The sequence below is a fragment of the Ictidomys tridecemlineatus genome, chromosome 7 (genome assembly GCF_052094955.1).
Source record: "Ictidomys tridecemlineatus isolate mIctTri1 chromosome 7, mIctTri1.hap1, whole genome shotgun sequence".
Classification (NCBI taxonomy): domain Eukaryota; kingdom Metazoa; phylum Chordata; class Mammalia; order Rodentia; family Sciuridae; genus Ictidomys; species Ictidomys tridecemlineatus.
This window is the reverse complement of record NC_135483.1, coordinates 145,763,027-145,782,270: the sequence shown is the minus strand read 5'-3', so window position 1 is coordinate 145,782,270 and position 19,244 is coordinate 145,763,027. Positions and strand designations below refer to the sequence as shown.

The 19,244-nt window shown below is 35.0% G+C and overlaps 2 protein-coding genes across 6 annotated transcripts in view; one reads left to right on the top strand and one right to left on the bottom strand.

Annotated features, from left to right (window-relative positions):
* Window positions 1-1,428, bottom strand: part of Rbm45 (RNA binding motif protein 45) — a 36,087-nt gene extending 34,659 nt beyond the window's left edge. For all 5 annotated transcript variants that reach the window (XR_013424179.1, XR_013424180.1, XM_040294521.2 and 2 more), the window contains exon 1: window positions 1,000-1,428. Coding sequence is in view for 3 of the 5 variants with exons in the window: in XM_040294521.2 (XP_040150455.1) it covers window positions 1,000-1,371 (372 nt within the window). In the remaining 2 variants the exon portion in view is untranslated. The remainder of the gene's footprint in view (window positions 1-999) is intronic.
* A 3,389-nt stretch (window positions 1,429-4,817) lies between these two features.
* LOC106144614 (cytochrome c, testis-specific) lies at window positions 4,818-17,224 on the top strand. The gene is made up of 3 exons (XM_005324650.3): window positions 4,818-4,974; window positions 7,598-7,784; window positions 16,944-17,224. The coding sequence occupies exons 1-3, from the start codon at window positions 4,882-4,884 to the stop codon at window positions 17,090-17,092; spliced, it is 429 nt and encodes a 142-aa protein (XP_005324707.3). The 5' UTR covers window positions 4,818-4,881; the 3' UTR covers window positions 17,093-17,224.
* Window positions 17,225-19,244: the final 2,020 nt, after the last annotated feature.

Here is a 19,244-nt window from a genome sequence, read left to right as displayed (position 1 = left end):
CTATGAGCCCTTAATTTTACAGATGCCTAAGTATAGAAATAGAATATAAATACTTCAAGAATGAACTGAGTATACAAACAAGAACTAAGAACATACAAATAAACATCTTAAAATAATTCAAAAGCCACACTACTGTCACAATGATTTGGCTCCTCTTAAGGGAGTTTACTTTGTTCTCTCTCTTTTTAAAAAATATTTTGTTTTAGTTGTAGTTGGACATAATGCATTTATTTTATTTATATGTGGTGCTGAGGATCGAACCCAGGCTGCTAGGCAAGAGCTCTAGCGCTGAGTCACAACCCCAGCCCCTACTTTGGTCTTTTTTCAAAGAAAACTGCCATTTAACAGGATCAATAGTCAAATGTTCGGCATTAATATCTTCACAAATAGGGCTTATCTAAAATAATTTCAAAACTCACAGAAGCGTGAAGAATATGTAATAGGGGTAATTTAATCACCTGCACTTAGTATTACATACATGAATACTTTTGTTTGGTATTGGGGAAAAGATCCAAACCCAGAGGGCCACAATTTCACCTATGTACTTGGCGCAAGTTTTAAGTTTCCTATTTACCTGAGGAAAAGCAGAGATATACATAGTAAACCGAAATGTCTGAGAGAAGAGGGTCAGAAAACACCAAAAGGTAAGCCAGGGGTGGGTGGGGATGACAACAAAAGAGGGGCAGTGGCCACCTGGGAGAGGCGGAAACACAGCTCCAGCCTCTCTAGTGCCCAAGGCTGTCCCGCCCACTCGCAAGGGAGAAAGAAGTTCTCTCGCAGGCGCCCCTCTGCGCTCCTGGGTGCACCCTCGGGGGCGGGGACCCTCTCAAAGCCACTCCGAACCACCCCGCGCATGCCAGGTGTGCCTGGTCAGCTCCGGGGAGTGGATGTCCACCCCTCCCCCGTCCTGGCACAACACCAGGGCCCGTCCTAGCCCCACGTCCTAGCCCCGACCCCGCGGGCACCCGGACCCGGGCATCAGGACCCGGGCACCCGCACCTTGATGGGCTTGATGTCGTTGGGGCCAAGGCACTGTCCGTGCATCTCTTCCATAGCCCTGCAGGCCTGCGAGCTGCGGGCGAACTTGACGAAGGCAATGCCCTTGGACTCCTTAGTGTGCTTGTCCCTCACCACCCAGATGTCCTGGATCTCGCCGAAAGGCGAGAAGCGCTCCCTCAGCACAGACTCGGGCGTGTACTTGCTGATCACCAGAAAGATGCGGCTGTTGGGCGGTTCGTCCAGGCTGTCCACTCCCGGGCGGAAGCCTCCGCCGCTCGCAGAGCTGCCAGCTTCGTCCATGATGCCCCACCTCCGCGTGGGAGCCAGGCCCGCGTCCCTGTCAGTCCTATCTTTTTCTGCTGTGTCCGACATGGCCGCTGTAGCGCACCCAGTTCTAGCGAGTCCGCCGCTGGACTTCCGGAAGACGGAGGACTCTAGCGTCAGGAGCTGTCCCGCCGCAGAGGGTGCTGGCTTCCGGGGGCAGCTTGCAGCGCCCCCTGGCGCCGCGGGGGTCCCTCACCAAGTCCAGTCCTTCAATCCCGTTAAACCCAGGTCCAAACATTAGTTTGTGTCATCCTTAGTTCCCTACAGCCAGAATAGTCTTGCCTGGTGCAGGGACTTTGCCAGCTCTTGCTTTACCCTACCCAAGAACCCAAGGATTCTTGGTTGTCATTGTTAAAGAAAAAATTATTCATGACATTTCTTAAAGATGGCTGACTTTATTCAAGGGGGACATCTGGTGATAGGTATAGGGACCTGTAATGGGATCTTAGAGCCATGGTAGGGGGACACGGGTGGGGGGAGATACTGGTTTCAATTCTGACTTTAATAAGATAAAAGGGCATTTATAGCCAGAAGCAAGATTAGAATAGATAGAAAATTATCTAACTCCTGATAAAATCTTATCACTATGGTCTGCCTTCAGCAAAAAATTCTGTTAAGCTAGAATTCCTCTTCTAAACCTTCTTGTTAGTGGGTCTTGGAAGAGAGGTCAGCAGAAATAAGGCCTGGATTTAGCAGTAGTATCAGAATGAAGTGAAAGGAATATACCTGAAAGTGGACTAGGGTACTAAGATCTGTGCTTCTATGAAGTCAAACAGATAAACATTTATTGTGCAACAATTATGTGCTAGGATCTGTGCTAGGAGCTATACATACAACCGGGAACAGAAATAGTTTTGCTACTAAATTGCATAAGCTTAGACAAGTTACTTAGTATTTCCAGCTAGATTACTTCAACTGTAAAGTAGAAATAATGTTTCTTACTAACTGGGATAGTTGTCAAATTCATTCGTTAACTATGGTGCCCTCTCTTACCTCCTTGATAGTATGTAGTTGTTTGATGGTAACAAAGAGTCAGGGATTCGAATTGTTATCCTGGATTATATACTAAAAAGATTTTCATTCTTTTCCTTGTTTTACATTCCATAACTGTACAATGAACGCTCTGTTTACAGTAGAGCTTGACAAGTTTAGGAAATAGCTTAACTTTTCACTTCTCTTTATCTTACCCAGTTCAATCAAGGTGAATGAAAATAACATAATGTAATAATTTTATTGATGTGAAGTAGTGTAAAGATTCTGAGCAATACTAGTTGCACACAAGTGCCATCTAGTGGAAAATTTATAATTTTCTTAAACTGCACTATCAGCCCAAAATTCAGAGCAGCTAATTTTTTAAAGAAAAACTTTGGAATGTCCTAGGAAAGAAAAATTTCTTTTCTACTCAATCTTAAGAAATACCACATGTACAAGGGGGGGGGGAGAAAATTACTTATAAATTATAAAAATGTAATAAACATATTTTCTTTATATGACTTATTTATGTTAAACAGATTTATCCAGATATAATCCCCATTTCAAGTGCTCTATCAGTATGTTCACAAAGTTGTGCAAGCATCAGGATCCATTTTAGAGTATTTCATCCCTCAATGACAGAAGTCATATTTTAAACCACATAACATCTTTGAACATGAATTACATGTAACTAAAACACTGATAGTGTCTGAGGTTCAAAAGAATGATTATTAACCTTATTTTAGAGAAAAGACATGCTGGGCATTTCCAATTAAATTTTTTCAAGGCTTTAACATATAGACTATAATGCACAATTATTAATATAATAAACACTTATATTGACTTCATATAAAATTAAGATGTCCTTTGACATTTTTCTCTCCCACATCTTATGAATCAATCCACTCCTCCCCCCACCCCCTTTTTTAAAATGAGAGGTAAGGGGCTAAGGATGTTGTTCAGTGGTGGAGGACTTGCCTAGCATTCATGAAGTCCTGGGTTTAATCTCAAGCATGGAAAAAATAATAGTGTGGGAGAGATGATATTGTGACCAATTTTTGAAACTCAAAGATAAAATAGTAAATTTTTGTTTTTGTTTCCCAAATCTCTCAAACTATGATGTAAATGCAATGAGGCTTACTTGGTTGGGATATGAATCTTCAGATATTATATTTAACCAAAAACGTTTTACTGTACCTGCAAATTTTCTATAGACTTAACTACTGGTAATTATTGGTAATAAATTCATAAATTTCAGATTGTTATATGTGAAAATAGGTCAGAATGTCCATTTGTCCCATCTGTATACTATCTGCTAGTGATTAATGTATGCAAGCACTTAGCCTGGCTGTGATAGGCACTCAAGAAATGGCAGTCTCCTTGGGTTTGCATGCCTTTGAACTTGAGAATAATATTTAAACCCTGATTTTCCCCCACAAACCTGGTTCTTTTGGTTGATGACATAGCTTTTAAATGTGTTGATAACACGACAGAACTCATAGGTACCACATAGTTTCATTCAACCATCTGTAATTGTGGCTATTTAAATTAAAATTACTTGAACTTAATTATCAATTAAATCATTACAATTAAAATCATTCAGTTCCTCAGTTTAAAATATTAACCATATTAAAGTCCACACAGAATATCTCCATCACAGCAGAAAGGTCAATTGGACAGCAGTGCTCTGGAGAACAAGAATATTGAATAAAAATCCTATTTCCCTAGTTCATAAAAATATTCACTATCAATCACATTTCCAAATACCTTGATAGTTAAACAATTTTAGAAAATTATTTCAATATTTCTATTTCCTAGTTACAGTGTTCTACTCAAGTAGTAATATAAACTTAAGTTTCCCTACTTATGTTTTTTTAAACACAACTTTGTCTTTTTCACCTCTCTGCCTTTAATTGCTTTTTCCTTTTGACTCTCTCAGTCCTTCCCTCTATATCTTCTTTCTTTACTTTTTCAGGACTTTTTTTTCCTTTCTGTTTATATTCCTACTTGGTTCCCCATTTTTGGCAGTTACCACATTGCAAGCTTGCTGTCAATTGCTGTATTATCGTATAGTCTGTTTGTAATGATGTAAATGTACTGTATTTTACATCTTGCTCCATCTAGATTGTAGCTCATGGAAAACTGGGGCTGAGGTGTTCAGTGTTTATATTTCCAAGTTGCCTGGCACTGTGACTTGCCTATAATAACACTCATTTTCTTTTGTTGACTTTGATTTGATTGCCGTCGCCAAATGCTCTCGGACCATTAATAAAGCACGAAGTTTCTATGTCAGGCAAGACCTTGTACACATTGTGCATATACAAAAAATAAATTCTCTGGTTGGGTAAAGGTTGAACCCACAAAAAAAGACATGCTTTGGGGGCCTTATGCTTGAAAGGCATTCTCGTTGTCACAATAAGACTCAAGGGGGCTGCCGCGTGGCGGGTGCAAGGCTTTAAGCTCTGCGAGAGTTGGGATCCCGCGGGATCAGACGGGGGCCAATCAGCTGCGAGCATGGAGCCTGCCATTAGTCCACGACCCTCTGAGCGCACGTCTGACTTGGGCTGCGGAGAAGGGACTCAAAGCATGCCTGCCCAGCCTCCAGTATCCAAAGTGGGGAGTGGGCCCCCGCAGGGCAGCGGCCCAAAGGAGGTGGAGAGCAAAGGCCCTGGCTCCGTGGTGGGTGCGGGCCGGCTGGGCAGACGCGTGGTTGGCAGAGGGCAGCCTGAGGTGGAAGTGGTGACATGGGGAGTTGAGGCTGGAAGTTTGGAAAGCCCGACTCGTGTTGCAGCTCAGGGGTTCATTCATAGCCACAGAGAAGGGGTAAAGGACAGCTTTGGGGATTCATGGATGTGAGGTGATTTACTCAGGGTTCCATTGTCATTACCGCCTTCCACTTCAGTCCACTACCACATGGATCCCACATCCTCCCAAAAATATTCTAGTGAGCTTCCCCTCCTGCTTTCATCACTTCAACTATGTGTGGGCTTTGTAAGTTTAAAAAGTTTTGTTGGTACCTTGATGGTTCTGACCCCCTCTGCATCCCTCTTTTTACACAAAGTGAGACTTGACAATGGTCTGTACGCTTATTAAGAATGGCTTCACTTACTTCTCTTTGTTTTCTCACTTGGGAAAAAATTTAAAAATCTGCAATTATATTCAAAGAAGGATCTCCTGATCACTTTAAAAGCAGATTTTTAACTGCTTACAAATTTGTGACCCTAAATATGCCCCTTAATCTTTGTGTGCCTCATCTTCCTCACATGCGAAAGTAGAGATATGAATAGCAACTATCTCATAGGTCTTTTGCGAAGATTAAATGACTTGAAAATATGTAAAAGGCTTAGCATATACCTAAAATAGAGTAAGCATATACCATGTTTGCTACTTTTATCATCTAGTTAGTATTGGAATACTTTATTGTTGGATGAACGATCAGGCTCATATTAGAGGTCACATCTTTGCCTATTTTAGTGAGATATTTCTTCTTTAATGCTAAATACTGGTAGAGTGTCACATGACTATAGGACAAAATGGTTTCCTTTGATATTCTGACCCATCTTACTGTTGATGAATGTATTGATTTTATTGCACTTGGAAAAGGGTCATAGGCATTTGCACCAGCATTAATCTGTGATTAAAGGTGGCAGCCATAAAAATTTTAATTGTGACTCATACTGGTAGTTTGAATAGTGATAATAGAAGGTTTTTTATAAGTGACTTTCATGTGAAATTTATAGCTTATGAGTAAAGTTTTCAGAATTATTAGTAACATTTTAGTTGTTATAAACAATCAATCTGATCTTTCTACCTTTATAAAAGGTGATATCTAGGTAATATTTTATTTTTATGTGATATAGATTTTATGGTTATAGTGAATGTATTTTACTAAAAGGTCATACATTTGCTTTTCTGGTTGAAAATTCCCTTTTATGGCTTCTGTTCAAAGGCTCACTGAATCCTGAAACTATTAAGATAATTAATAAAACTGTTACATGTAGAAATTGAATGCAATATACTGAGTGATGTTTGGAATCTTAAAGTTAGCTTCTTTCTTAGATAAAATAAGTTTTCTTACCCTGCTTTCTATCAGACCTAAAACATTGATTTCTAGTTTTTGGATGCTGCCCCCTAAAAATCAACTGTCTTTCCTTTAGGTGCATTATTGACACTTTTATCAGCTTGCACATAGATTGAAATAAATTAGATATTCATTTTGTAGTTTATTGTACACTAGCCTTTCTCTGAGTAATAGTTAGCTTTAAGCAATACTGTATTCTTCAATATTGGCAGATTAATGCAAACATTATTTCTTAATAGGGAGGTATGGATAAATACATGCTTAGGATTATACTCTCAAAGAATTAGGTACTTTCATGATTTTGATAATAGTAATTTGTTATGTTCAAATCCATCCCAGTCCCTGCCTCTAGTGTATTTATTCTTCACTGAGCATGAAAACAAAACCCATATAGAGCATTCACTATCATTTTAAAGTATAATTTTGATAGGTTGAAAATATTTTCTTTTTTATGTCATTTTAGATGGAGGAGACAGTTATCTAACAGAATTTTTGGTAGTCTTCATCAAAATGTCTTTGTACAAAATCTCTTGTATATATCTATTACTATACAAAGATTTTATCTACTTTAAAAACATTTATTTTCTACATTAATATTAAATTGTATTAGTGCTGACTGAAGTCAATAATGTTATTTCTGATTGCTTTCTAGTAGTGCTTGATCTAGTCTGATGGACTGATTTACAATAAGAGTGTAAAGTAAATGGGAATCTATTTTACATATAGCTTTCTGTGGCCTCATTCTTTTCTGTATGATTTTTAATTTTATAGTTCTATTATTATAGACATATATTAAAGCATAATAAATTTCATACTTAAGCACTTCTCCAATTTATTCTATCCTTTTTTCTTAACTAAGGAAATGCAAAATTAGACCTATATACTTCAAATAATTTTTCATGTTTTTAGAGGTGAAAAGGAAAGAAATACAGAGGACTTGTATAAACTGGTATAATTGTTTGAATACTGAAGTAAAGTTAGGTTTATTCTAATAGCAATTTGTGAAGTAGCTATGACTGGAAATTTAAAATAAATGAGATGATTAAGTTTTTAGTAAATTAATTGCTATATCCTCTTTTGAGCACTCATAAATTAAAACAAACATGCTATAAATAACATGTTATGTTTAATATCATTAGCATTCACTGCAGCCAAAGTGATGAAATAACTTTGGGTTTCCAGCTTTGCAAATCTGATATTTTCTTTGGTCTGTGGTTTAAGGTTTCCTTGCCAAACAAAATGGGAGATGCTGAAGCAGGCAAGAAGATCTTTACTCAGAAATGCGCTCAGTGCCACACAGTGGAAAAAGGTGGAAAACACAAGACAGGTCCAAATCTCTGGGGTCTCTTTGGCCGAAAAACAGGACAAGCACCAGGATTTTTGTATACTGATGCAAACAAAAACAAAGGTAACAATCATCAGTGGTGGAAGAACTGAGATATTTTGTCACAGAAAGAAAAGCAAATGATTTGGCCCATAATTAAGGGCCTTATTTGCGTTATTGAAAATGGACCTTTGTGCTTATAATACTGATACATTGATTTATATCATAAGACCTGAATTTGGATAACTGATTATCCTTATGATAAGAAGAACTAGCAGTTTTGTATGGCATAGGTTTTTGCCTGTACAAAGTATTTTATTTTGTGCAATATGTTTATCTTGAAAAAAGTGTAAGCTAGATTTAAAAGAACTCAAATCATATTTTAGTGGTAGAATGGTAGTAGTGATTCTATCTATAATAATGATTCTTAGCAAAGTGGGGGGGGGGAATATTATGCAGTTGGAAAAGTATATCCAACAATGTCTTTGTTGGTAGAAAGAGGGTAGAAAGTAAATGAGAAAGCATTTGAGAACTGAATTAGAAATTGTTAGAAAGATTATAGTATCTTTTAAAAGCAATTTGTTACTCCTGGATATACATGTGAGACAGATCAATCTCTCTCTCTCTCTCTCTCTCTCTCTCTCTCTCTCTCTCTCTATATATATATATATATATATATATATAAACATATATATATCACACAAGGCACTCATACATTAAAACAAACATGCTATAAACATGCTATATTATTTGTGCTAAAAGTAACACATAATCTTCGTTGATCCAAGAATATTTTAGTACTTTTAAAATATCAACATAGTTATTATTAACACAATATTATTATATTCAGATGTGCAAAAATTCTGGTTAACTAATATTGTATAATAAAGAATTTGGTTTTGGTCCTGAGTTCCTTTCCAAGAATATGTAAAACCTTGGAATTTCCTAAGTGTTAGGAATGTCTTTGTTATCATTGTTGGCCCCTGAGACCAAGACCCAAGATATGCTGAGATAATATGATGAGTTCATAAATCATTTCAGAATGGAGGTGACTATGCTAGAAAGATCAACTATGTGATTGGAGAATTGGGGCATTGAGCTAGGTTATATTAGTCTAATCTCTGGGGAAAGACTGAGGATTGGAGATTGAGTTTAGTCATGTGGCTGATAAGTGATCAATCATGCCAATGTAATGAAATCTCATTAAAAACTTTGGGCACTTATAACTGGAAGCTCCTATTGAGTTTCCTAATTGGTGAACACATCTGGGAGGGTGATAAGTCCTGATTCCACAGGAATATGACCCAGAAACTACATTTGGACCTTCCCAATCTTTGCCCTGTGAGTTTCTTAATCTAGCTGGTCCTAATTTGTATCATTCATAATAAAACTATAAATGTAAGTACAGTGCTTTCCTGAGTTCTGTGAGTTGGTCTAGAAAATTACTGAACTTTGGGAGGTGGTGGGAATTCCTGGATTGGTAGTCAATTGGTGAGAAGTGTGGGTGGCCCATTATTTACAACTAGTGTCTATGGTGAGGGTATTCTTATTGGGTACTGTAGAGTCTATGCTGATTCTGAGCAATTAGCATCAGAATTGCATTGCAGTTATTGAAATAGGATTTTCAGTTGATAGATTACTGGATAAATCATTTTTAAATTTACATTTATTACTTGCCATTATAATGGCTCTTAAATATTTAAAGTAATATTTTGCTGTAGTATCATTTTAATATTATTATTCTGTTACAATAGCAAACTTTTGAATTCCTAATTTGTAAACTAGTTATAAACTAATATTTATGCCTGTAGCTACCAAAATTTTAAGGCATTTATTACTTATTAGCATTGATTTGAAATTGTATCAAAATTTACTTCAAATGCATCTTTTATTATAGATTGTTGTCAAAGGTTGAAAGCTATATAAAAGGCTTGGTTTTAACATTATCTAAGAATTAGAAATAAAATATCTCTAACTTTATTCAAATAATTATTTTTATTTTTACTTATTTTTATTTTTACTTATTTGAGAATATATTATTATTTATTAGTTCCATTGATAAAATAAGGATAATATAAGCAGTTTGCTATGTTAATTGAACTAGGATTTTAAATTAGATTATTTAAAATAAAATGAGGACTAAGAAGAATTAGGAAGTCAATAGTCATGTTAATATAAATTATGGCTACTATCAACCATATTTTATTTTCTGTGAATAATCTTTAAAAAATTTTGTTCTAATTAGTTATACATTACAGCAGAATGAATTTTAATTCATTGTACACAGATGTAGCACAACTTTTTATTTCTCTTGTTTTATATGATGTAGAGTAACACCATTCATGGAATCATCTGTATATAATTTTTTTGTAAATAATTTCACTTTTTTTTTAGGAAGATGTGGAAATTCTTATATTTTAAAGAAGACCCTTTGTCTCATGATTTGTGTGGAGTACAGTTTTACAAAATTCATGATAATAACAATAATTTTATATTGTGTGTTTTAAAGTTTTTGGTAAAATATGCATAATATAAAATTTATCATTTTAATAATCTTTAAGTGTATGACTTTGTGTTTTAAGTATATTCATATTGTTTTGTTGTCATTACCACCATTTATCTCCAGAACTTTTTCATTTTCTCAAACTGAAATTCTTTTCCCATTAAGTAATCTCTGGCAATTACCATTCTACTTTCTGTCTTTGCCAATTTGACTATTTAATGAAATAATATCAGAAAAATTTCCAAACATGAATAATGAATTGGAAAATCAAATATAAGAGGCTATTAGGACACCAGATATATAAAATCTCAATAGATTCACACTAAGGCACATTATAATGAAAATGCCTAGCATACAGAATAAGGAGAAAATTTTAAAAGCCACAAGAGAAAAGAAGCAGATTATATTTAGGGAGAAATCATTTAGGATATCTTCATATTTTTCAACCCAGACCCTGAAAGCTAGAAGATCCTGGAACAGCATGTACCAGCCTCTGAAAAAAAATGGATGCCAACCAAGAATCTTATATTCAGCAAAATTATGCTTTAGATTTGATGATGAAATAAAAACCTTCCATGATAAACAAAAGTTAAAAGAATTTACAACTAGAAAGCCTGCACTACAGAACATCCTCAGCAAAGTATTCCATAAGGAGGAAACAACAAAACAACAAACAATGAAAATCAGCAAAAGGAGGTATTACACTAAAGGAAATACTACTAATCCAAGGAGAAACCAAGTCAAGTTAAATACCAAAAATAAACAAATATGACTGGGAATACAAATCATGTCTCAACAATAACCCTGAATGTCATTGGCCTAAACCCACCAATCGAAAGACGTAGATTGGCAGATTGGATTTTAAAGAAGAAACAACAGTATGCTGCCTTCAAGAGACTCATCTCATAGGAAAAGACATCCATAGACTGAAGGTGAAAGGTTGGGAAAAAATATACCTCTCATATGGACTGTGGAGACAAGCAAGGGTCTCCATCTTCATATCAAATAAAGTAGACCTCAAGCCAAAGTTAATCAAAAGGGATAAAGAAAGACAATTCATACTGCTTAAGGGAACCATACATCAGTAAGACATAACAATTATAAATATAGATGCCCCAAACAATGGAGCATTTACGTTCATAAAACAAACTCTTATCAAGTTCAAAAGTCAAATAGACCACAACACAATGATTTTGTGTGACTTTAACGCACCTCTTTCACCACTGGATAGATCTTCCAAACAAGCTAAACAAAGAAACTATAGAACTCAATAATCAGTAACTTAGACTTAACTGATATATATAGAGTATTTCATCCATCAGTGAGTGAATACAGTTTCTTCTCAGCAACACATGGATTTTTTCCTAAAATAGACAATATATTATGCCACAAAGCAACTCTTAGCAAATAAAAGAAAATAGAGATATTACTCTGCATTCTATCAGATCATAATGGAACAAAACTGGAAATCAATGATAAAATAAAAAATAGAAGCTACTCCAACACCTGGAGACTAAATAATATATTATTGGATGAACAATGGGTTGCAAAAGATATCCAAGAAGAGCTTAAAAAATTCTTAGAGGTAAACGAGAACCCTGATAAAACATATTGAAATCTCTGTGATACTATGAAGGCAGTACTAAGAGGAAAGTTCATTGCGTGGAGTTCACTCCTTAAAAGAAGAAAAAGTCAACAAATAAATGACCTAATACTATATCTCAAAGCCCTAGAAAAATAAGAACAAATCAACACCAAAAGCAGTAGAAGACAGGAAGTAATTAAAATTAGAGCTGAAATCAATGAAATGGAAACAAAACCAATTGAAAAAATTGACAAAACAAAAAGTTGGTCCTTTGAAAAAATTAATAAAATTGATAACCGTTAGCCATGCTAATGAAGAGAAGGAAAGAGACAACTCAAATTACTAATGTCTGTGATTAAAAAAGGAAATATTATGATGATACAGAAGATAATTAGAAATTATTTTGAAAATTTGTACTCCAATAAAATAGAATATATTGAAAGAATAGGCAAATTTCTAGAGTCATATGATTTTCCCAAATGAAATCACGAATACACAAGTTAAACAGATCAATTTCAAGCAATGAAATAGAAGATGACATTAGAAGCTTACCAACCAAGAAAAAGCCCAGGACCAGATGGATACACAGCTGAGTTCTACAAGACTTCAAACAAGAACGAATACCAATACTCCTCAAATTATTTCATGAAATAGAAAAAGTAGGAACACTTTCAAATTCATTCTGTGAGCCAATATCACCCTGATTTCAAAACCAGACAAAGACACATCATAGAAAGAAAACTTCAGACCTATATCTCTAATGAACATAGATGCAAAAATTCTCAATAAAATCTGGCAAATTGAATACAAAAAATATCAAAAAGATATTGTACCATGATCAAGTGGGGTTCATCCCAGGGATACAAGGTTGTTTCAACATATGGAAATCAATAAATGTAATTAATCACATCAATAGACTTAAAGATAAGAATCATATGATCATCTCAATAGATGCAGAAAAAGCATTCTACAAAACACAGCAACTCTTCATATTCAAAACACTAAAAAAACTAAGGATAATAGGAACATATCTCAACATGGAAAAAGCTATCTATGCTAAGCCCCAGGCCAACATCATTCTTAATGGAAAAAAATTGAAAGCATTCCCTCTAAAAACTGGAACAAGACAGGTTTGCCCTCTTTCAACACTACTATTTAACATAGTTCTTGAAACTCTAGCCAGAGCAATCAGATGAAAGAAATGAAAGGGACATGGATAGGAAAAGGACTCAAATTATTATTTGCTGACGATATGATTCTATACCTAGAAGACCCAAAAAATTCCACAAGAAAACTTCTAGAACTATAAAATGAATTTGGCAAAGTAGCAGGATATAAAATCAGCATCCATAAATCAAAGGCATTTTTGTACATCAGTGACAAATCCTCTGAAAGAGAAACTAGAAAAACTTCCCCATTTACAATAGCCTCAAAAAATATGTAAATAAAACAAAAAACCTTGGGAATCAATTTAAAAAAAAGAGGTGAAAGACCTCTGCAATGAAAATTACAGAATGCTAGAACACTAAAGAAAGAAATTAAAGAAGACCTTAGAAGATGGAAAGATTATCTTGTTCTTGGTAGGCAGAATTAATATTATTAAAATGACCATACTTCCAAAAGCAGATTCAATGCAATTCTAATCAAAGTCTCAATGACATTCCTCATAGAAATAGAAAAAGCAGTCATGAAATTTATCCAGAAAAATAAGAGACCCAGAATAGCTAAAGAAATTCTTAGCAAGAAGAGTAAAGCAGGTGGTATCACTATACCAGACCTTAAACTATAATAGAGAATAATAGTAACAAAAATAGCATGGTATTGGCACTAAAATAGACTTGTAGACCACTGGTACAGAATAGAGGACACAGGAACAAATCCACATAAATTCAGTTACTTCATATTAGCCAAAGGCACCAAAAACATATATTGGAGAAACATATATAGCCTCTTCAACAAATAGTGCTAAGAAAACTGGAAATCTATATGCAACAAAATGGAATTAAGCACCTATTTCTAACCATGCACAAAACTCAACTCAGAGTGGATCAAGGACCTAGGAATTAAACCAGAGACCATACACCTAATAGAAGAAAAAGTAGGCCCAAATCTTCATCATGTCAGATTAGGCCCCAACTTCCTTAATAAGATTCTTGTAGCGCAAGAAATAAAATCAAGAATCAGTAAGTGGGGTGGATCCAAACTAAAAAGCTAAAGAAACAATTAGTGAGGTGAATAGAGAGCCTACATTTTGGGAGCAAATTTTTACCACAAGCACATCAGATAGAACACTCATTTCTAGGATATATAAAGAACTAAAAAATCTTAACACCAAAAAAAAAATAACCCAATCAATAAATGGAACAAGGACCTGAACAAACACTTCTCAGAAGATGATATACACTGAATGAAAATATATGAAAAAATGTTCAACATCTCTAGCAATTAGAGAAATGTAAATCAAAACTACTCTAAGATTTTATTCTACTCCAGTCAGAATGGCAGCTATTAAGAATACAAACAACAGTAAGTGTTGGCGAGGATGTGGGGAAAAAGTACACTCATACGTTGCTGGTGGGACTACAAATTGGTGCAACCAATGTGGAAAGCATTATGGAGAATCCTTGGAAAACTTGGAATGGAATCACCACTTGACCCAGCTATCCCACTCCTTGGTTTATACACAAAGGACTTAAAAACAGCATACTATAATTTCTCATTTTTCTGAGTGTACAGGTTGCAGAATCACATTGATCATGTAGTCATGTATATACATACAGCAATAATAATGCATTCTTCATTTCTTTACTTTGTGACATGTTTATTGCCATTATTCTGCATAATCTATCTTAATAAAACATCTTAAGCATTGCTTAAAAAAAAAACAGCATACTACAGGGACATAGCCACATCAATGTTTAGAGCAGCACAATTCACAATAGCTAAATGGTGGAACCAACTTAGATGCCCTTCAGTAAATGAATGGATAAAGAAACTGTGGTATATATACACAATGGAATATTACTCAGCATTAAAAGAGAATAAAATCATGGCATTTGCAGGTAAATGGATGGAGTTGGAGAATATGATGCTAAGTGAAGTAAGGCAATCTCCTCCCCCCAAAATGCCAAATGTTTTCTCAGATATGAGGATGCTGATACATAATGGGGATGGGTGGGGGAGCATGGGAGGAATGGAGGAACTTTAGGTAGGAGGGAGGATATAGGAGGGGACAGAGGGGTAGGAAAGATGGTGAAATGAGATGGACATCATTACCCCAAGTACATGTATGAAGACACGAGTGAGGTGACTCTACTTTGTGTACAATCAGAGACATGAAAAACTGTGTTCTATATGTGTACTATGAATTGAAATGCATTCTGCTGGAATAATATAATGGATTAGAATAAATAAATTTTAAAAATAAATAAAATATGTAAATTTTAAACTATATGTTTTAATAATTGTATTTTATCCATTTTTTTAAAAAATCATACTTGGGCTATCCCTTGTGTGAATCTTCGATCTTCTTTGTCTAAATGTCTTCTATATGTATCATTTTTCCTTTGATTTGAAAGCTAAGTGATCATTTTAAATGCTTAATTATTTCCATTTTCTTTTTGTCAATATTTTCAAGCCGATTTGTGCCATCAGCAGCACCTATTCAGTTAGCTGTCACTTTTATATCTTTCTATTTTATCATTTTTTGCTTGAGCATTTTGTAGTTCTGCATTGAGCCTTTAACTTATAAATTAAATTAAATTAGTAAATAGTACACATTAAATTAAAATGGTTTCTTTGAAACTGTGGGAATGTAGTTATGGTTTTCATCTGCTTAATGTCTATAATTTATGATGTGTATTTTTCTTTTAACTTTTTAAATATTCATATCTGATTTGTATTTATATGTGGTATGTGTTTGTGCATACATGTTATGTATATGTACTTTCAACATTCTTACGCTGTTTCTTTTTTGATTCTTATTCACCTTTTGATTAGAACAGATCTTCTTGGACTAATTGTCTGCGGAAGTATAGTAAGGGTGAAGGTCTGAGTGTACCAGTTAGTTCTTCTTTCCCCACAGTTATATGTTAGAGATGTGTATATATATATATTTGAGTATTTGTAGGTATATTTTGGTGATGGTGTTATTTGGTCCTTTTTTTCACCTGACAGAGGACTATGCAACTCCTGTAGTTTCTCTTTTATCCTATAAAATTGAAAACCTATCCTATAACATGTTGGGATCCTTCTTTCAAAGATGGAATGTCTCTGTTTTCTTTAATTCTGGCTCCCCTGACCTCCATGATGTCAAACTGAATTTAAGGAAACTTTTATGTCCAACTGATACACCCTATTCTTTCTGAACCAAAATGGGGTTATAACTTTGCCCTTTAGGATGTGTCACCTACTTTGAAGAACTCTTCTTTTCTTCACCCTAGATCATTAGTGACATTGTCTTCTTTCTTTGGTCCATGTTTCATATCCTTGGTGGTCTTCTAATTATATCAAGTTTGGGGTTATAGATGTTTCCTGAAAAGTTTTATCAAAAATAGAGTTAGCATTAGTGTTTCTCTTTATCTATGTTTTGACTGGTTTTAGAAGGGAAAAAGGCAACCTTCTTTGTCATCTTGATTCTGGATTTCTGAGTCAGATTTTGATGGGAATATGGACAAAAGGAACTTGGTTTGATTGACTGATGAAAGAACATGAAAATATAAGTTAATAGTTATAAATTCTTCACTCCAAGCAGGCTTGTCATTTTAAGGGAAAATACTTTCTTCTCTTTGGATCATCATTTACTCATCTGCATAATAAAAGACTAGATTAAATGATCTTTAAGGTCTTCTCTAAAAGGACATGGGATTATAGGAGGATGAGATACTACTTAGGCACAATGTGTGTGGGGTGGATAGCTCATTGATTTATTTTGGATAATCCTAAATAACTGTGACTATGGATTTCTATAGAGAAGGCAAAGAGTGGAGTCTAATTTTGTAATGTTTTTCTAAGTCAGAATCTGTACATATTCTTAGTTTTTAAAAGTCTTCTGTCCAGTCAGAATATAAACTTTTACTCACATGTGTATCACATTAGAAAACAAGCCCTGCAAATGTAACTATACAAACTTAAAAATTTATTTTCAATTTTATAGGTGTTGTCTGGGGAGAAGACACTTTGATGGAATATTTGGAGAACCCAAAGAAATATATCCCTGGAACTAAAATGGTCTTTGCTGGTCTTAAAAAGAAGAGTGAGAGAAAAGATCTTATTCAGTATTTGAAACAGGCAACATCTTCTTGAAATACTATTGCAACTTAAAAAGTATCAATTTAAATATTGTACATTTAAATAAATCATATTTGATCATTCTTGATCAGCCTGTAATAAGTTTAATGTTTAAAAATAAAGGTTGTTGTTTTTGATTATGTGTAATTTGATCAGATGCCCTTATAAACCCAAACTTACTTTTGTCTGCTCAGTGATAGGAAGGAGGAGAAGGAAGGAAACTGAAATCTACTGGGCTTCCATAGTACCTGCATGTACAACATATTTTATAAGCCTAGCAACTGCTGCAGGTGATGGAGATAGCTTCCACATACTTATTTCTCTGTAATTTGAATGTAGATATAACAGACATTAGCTTTAATTTTCATTAAGCTGAGTTTGGTTATGTGTTTACTTTTTATTATAAACAATACTCAAAGTAACTTAAGGAAAAAAGTAGGGAAAAGAAAGTCAAATAGTTAATCTTACTTTAAGAGTACATTTAGAAAAAAAGAGAAGCAAATCATCAATCTGGATGAATAAAATTTGACCTGGAGGGAAGGAGAGAAGCATTTTAATAAACATGCCATCTAAGATGTAATATTTTTTAATTCATATTTTAATGATACCCTGCTAATCCTGAGCAATATAAAACTGTATGGACTTCAGGGAGGGATAGAAGGGAGCCTTGTAAGAGAATGAGGGAGGAAAAAAACCCCAAACCCTTTTCTATGTTTTTTTTTAATTATTGTTGTAGATGGACACAATACCTGTATTTTGTTTATTTATTTTTATGTGGTGCTGAGGATCGAACCCAGTGCCTCACACATGTGAGGCAAGTGCCCTACTGCTAAGCCACAACCCCAGATCCCCGAAACCCTCTTCTTAAGTGTGGAAAGAGCCCCCTTCTTGCTATAAGAGTGAGACCTGGTGAGGCAGATCTACAGCAGGGCCTATATGGAAAGGAACAGAGCTCTGTGCACTGTGAGGCAGCCCCTAAAGCAGCCAGGAAGTACTCTGTCACCCACATAGTGACAAAAGTAAACTGCTTTCATCCCAAAGAGGTGGGAAGATGATTGTTGGGGGGTCATTTTGGGTGCAGAGAAGACATCTGTTATCTCATTTACACTTTACAATAATCCTGTGAGGTTATACCTTCTGTAGTGAGCCATAGACGAGTGTGATGCCAAAGCCAAAACTTGGGTTTTTCACTCGAGTGCCTGGTAACCTTTTACCATTATCATAGTATAATAATATATTAATTAGTCAATTTATAGTAGACACTACTACTGTGAAGTCATCCTAAACCGGAAGTTCTCAGAGGAGGGGAATATAGTTGAAAAGCACTACTTTCCAGAAGATTCCATTTAATATGCTTGGTGCTCAGATGTACTCTTAAAACTTCTGGCAAGTGGGAGAAAATATACTACTCTTGGAGCCCAGTGTCAGTATTGTGTAGAAAAGTGTCTCTGGGGGCCAAGAAAGGCTTCAGGCAAAGCTGAGCTTGTTACTCTCTCCCTGGAGGAATTTTCTGATGAGAGCTGAGACATCTGCAGGGACTCCAAGAGTGTACTCAGAGCAGAGCTGGGTTTGCAAAGATGTAGAATTAGATGACATAACTCATATCCCAACTTACATGAGGCCTAAAAAAACTGTGGGAAAGAACTTGAACTCAATTCACATTCATAATTACAGTTCAGATTTATGCAACCTGACAGATGGACTTGGCATTCATTAATAAAAGCCACATTGCAGGAAGGAGTAAAAGAACCTCATGTTCAGAGTTCAAATATTTTTAGTTAGGGGAAGTAAAAAGAAGCTAGTATGAGGAAAGCTGAGATGATGAAAGGCAATTGGATGGAAATAGGAAAGTATTAATTGAATTTCCATTTAAAAATTTGCTTGGTTAGTGATAATGCATTGAATTAAATTTATATTTATTTTTAGTAGGAGTGAAATAGGTACCTCTGCTGGTAGCAGTGTTTCTTGTATTAGAAAAGTTGGAGGAAAAATTGCAAATGAATACAGTAATTAGATCAGTGTTGTGATAGGATTTATTATTGAATGTGTTATCTCAGAGGCTTAAGTTTGTTTTAGGATCAATTCATATGAAGTAACTTCTAGATATTGTGGTGATTTTATTCTGTGCCAATTTAGTGATAGTAGAATTGCATTTCTCAGAATTCTC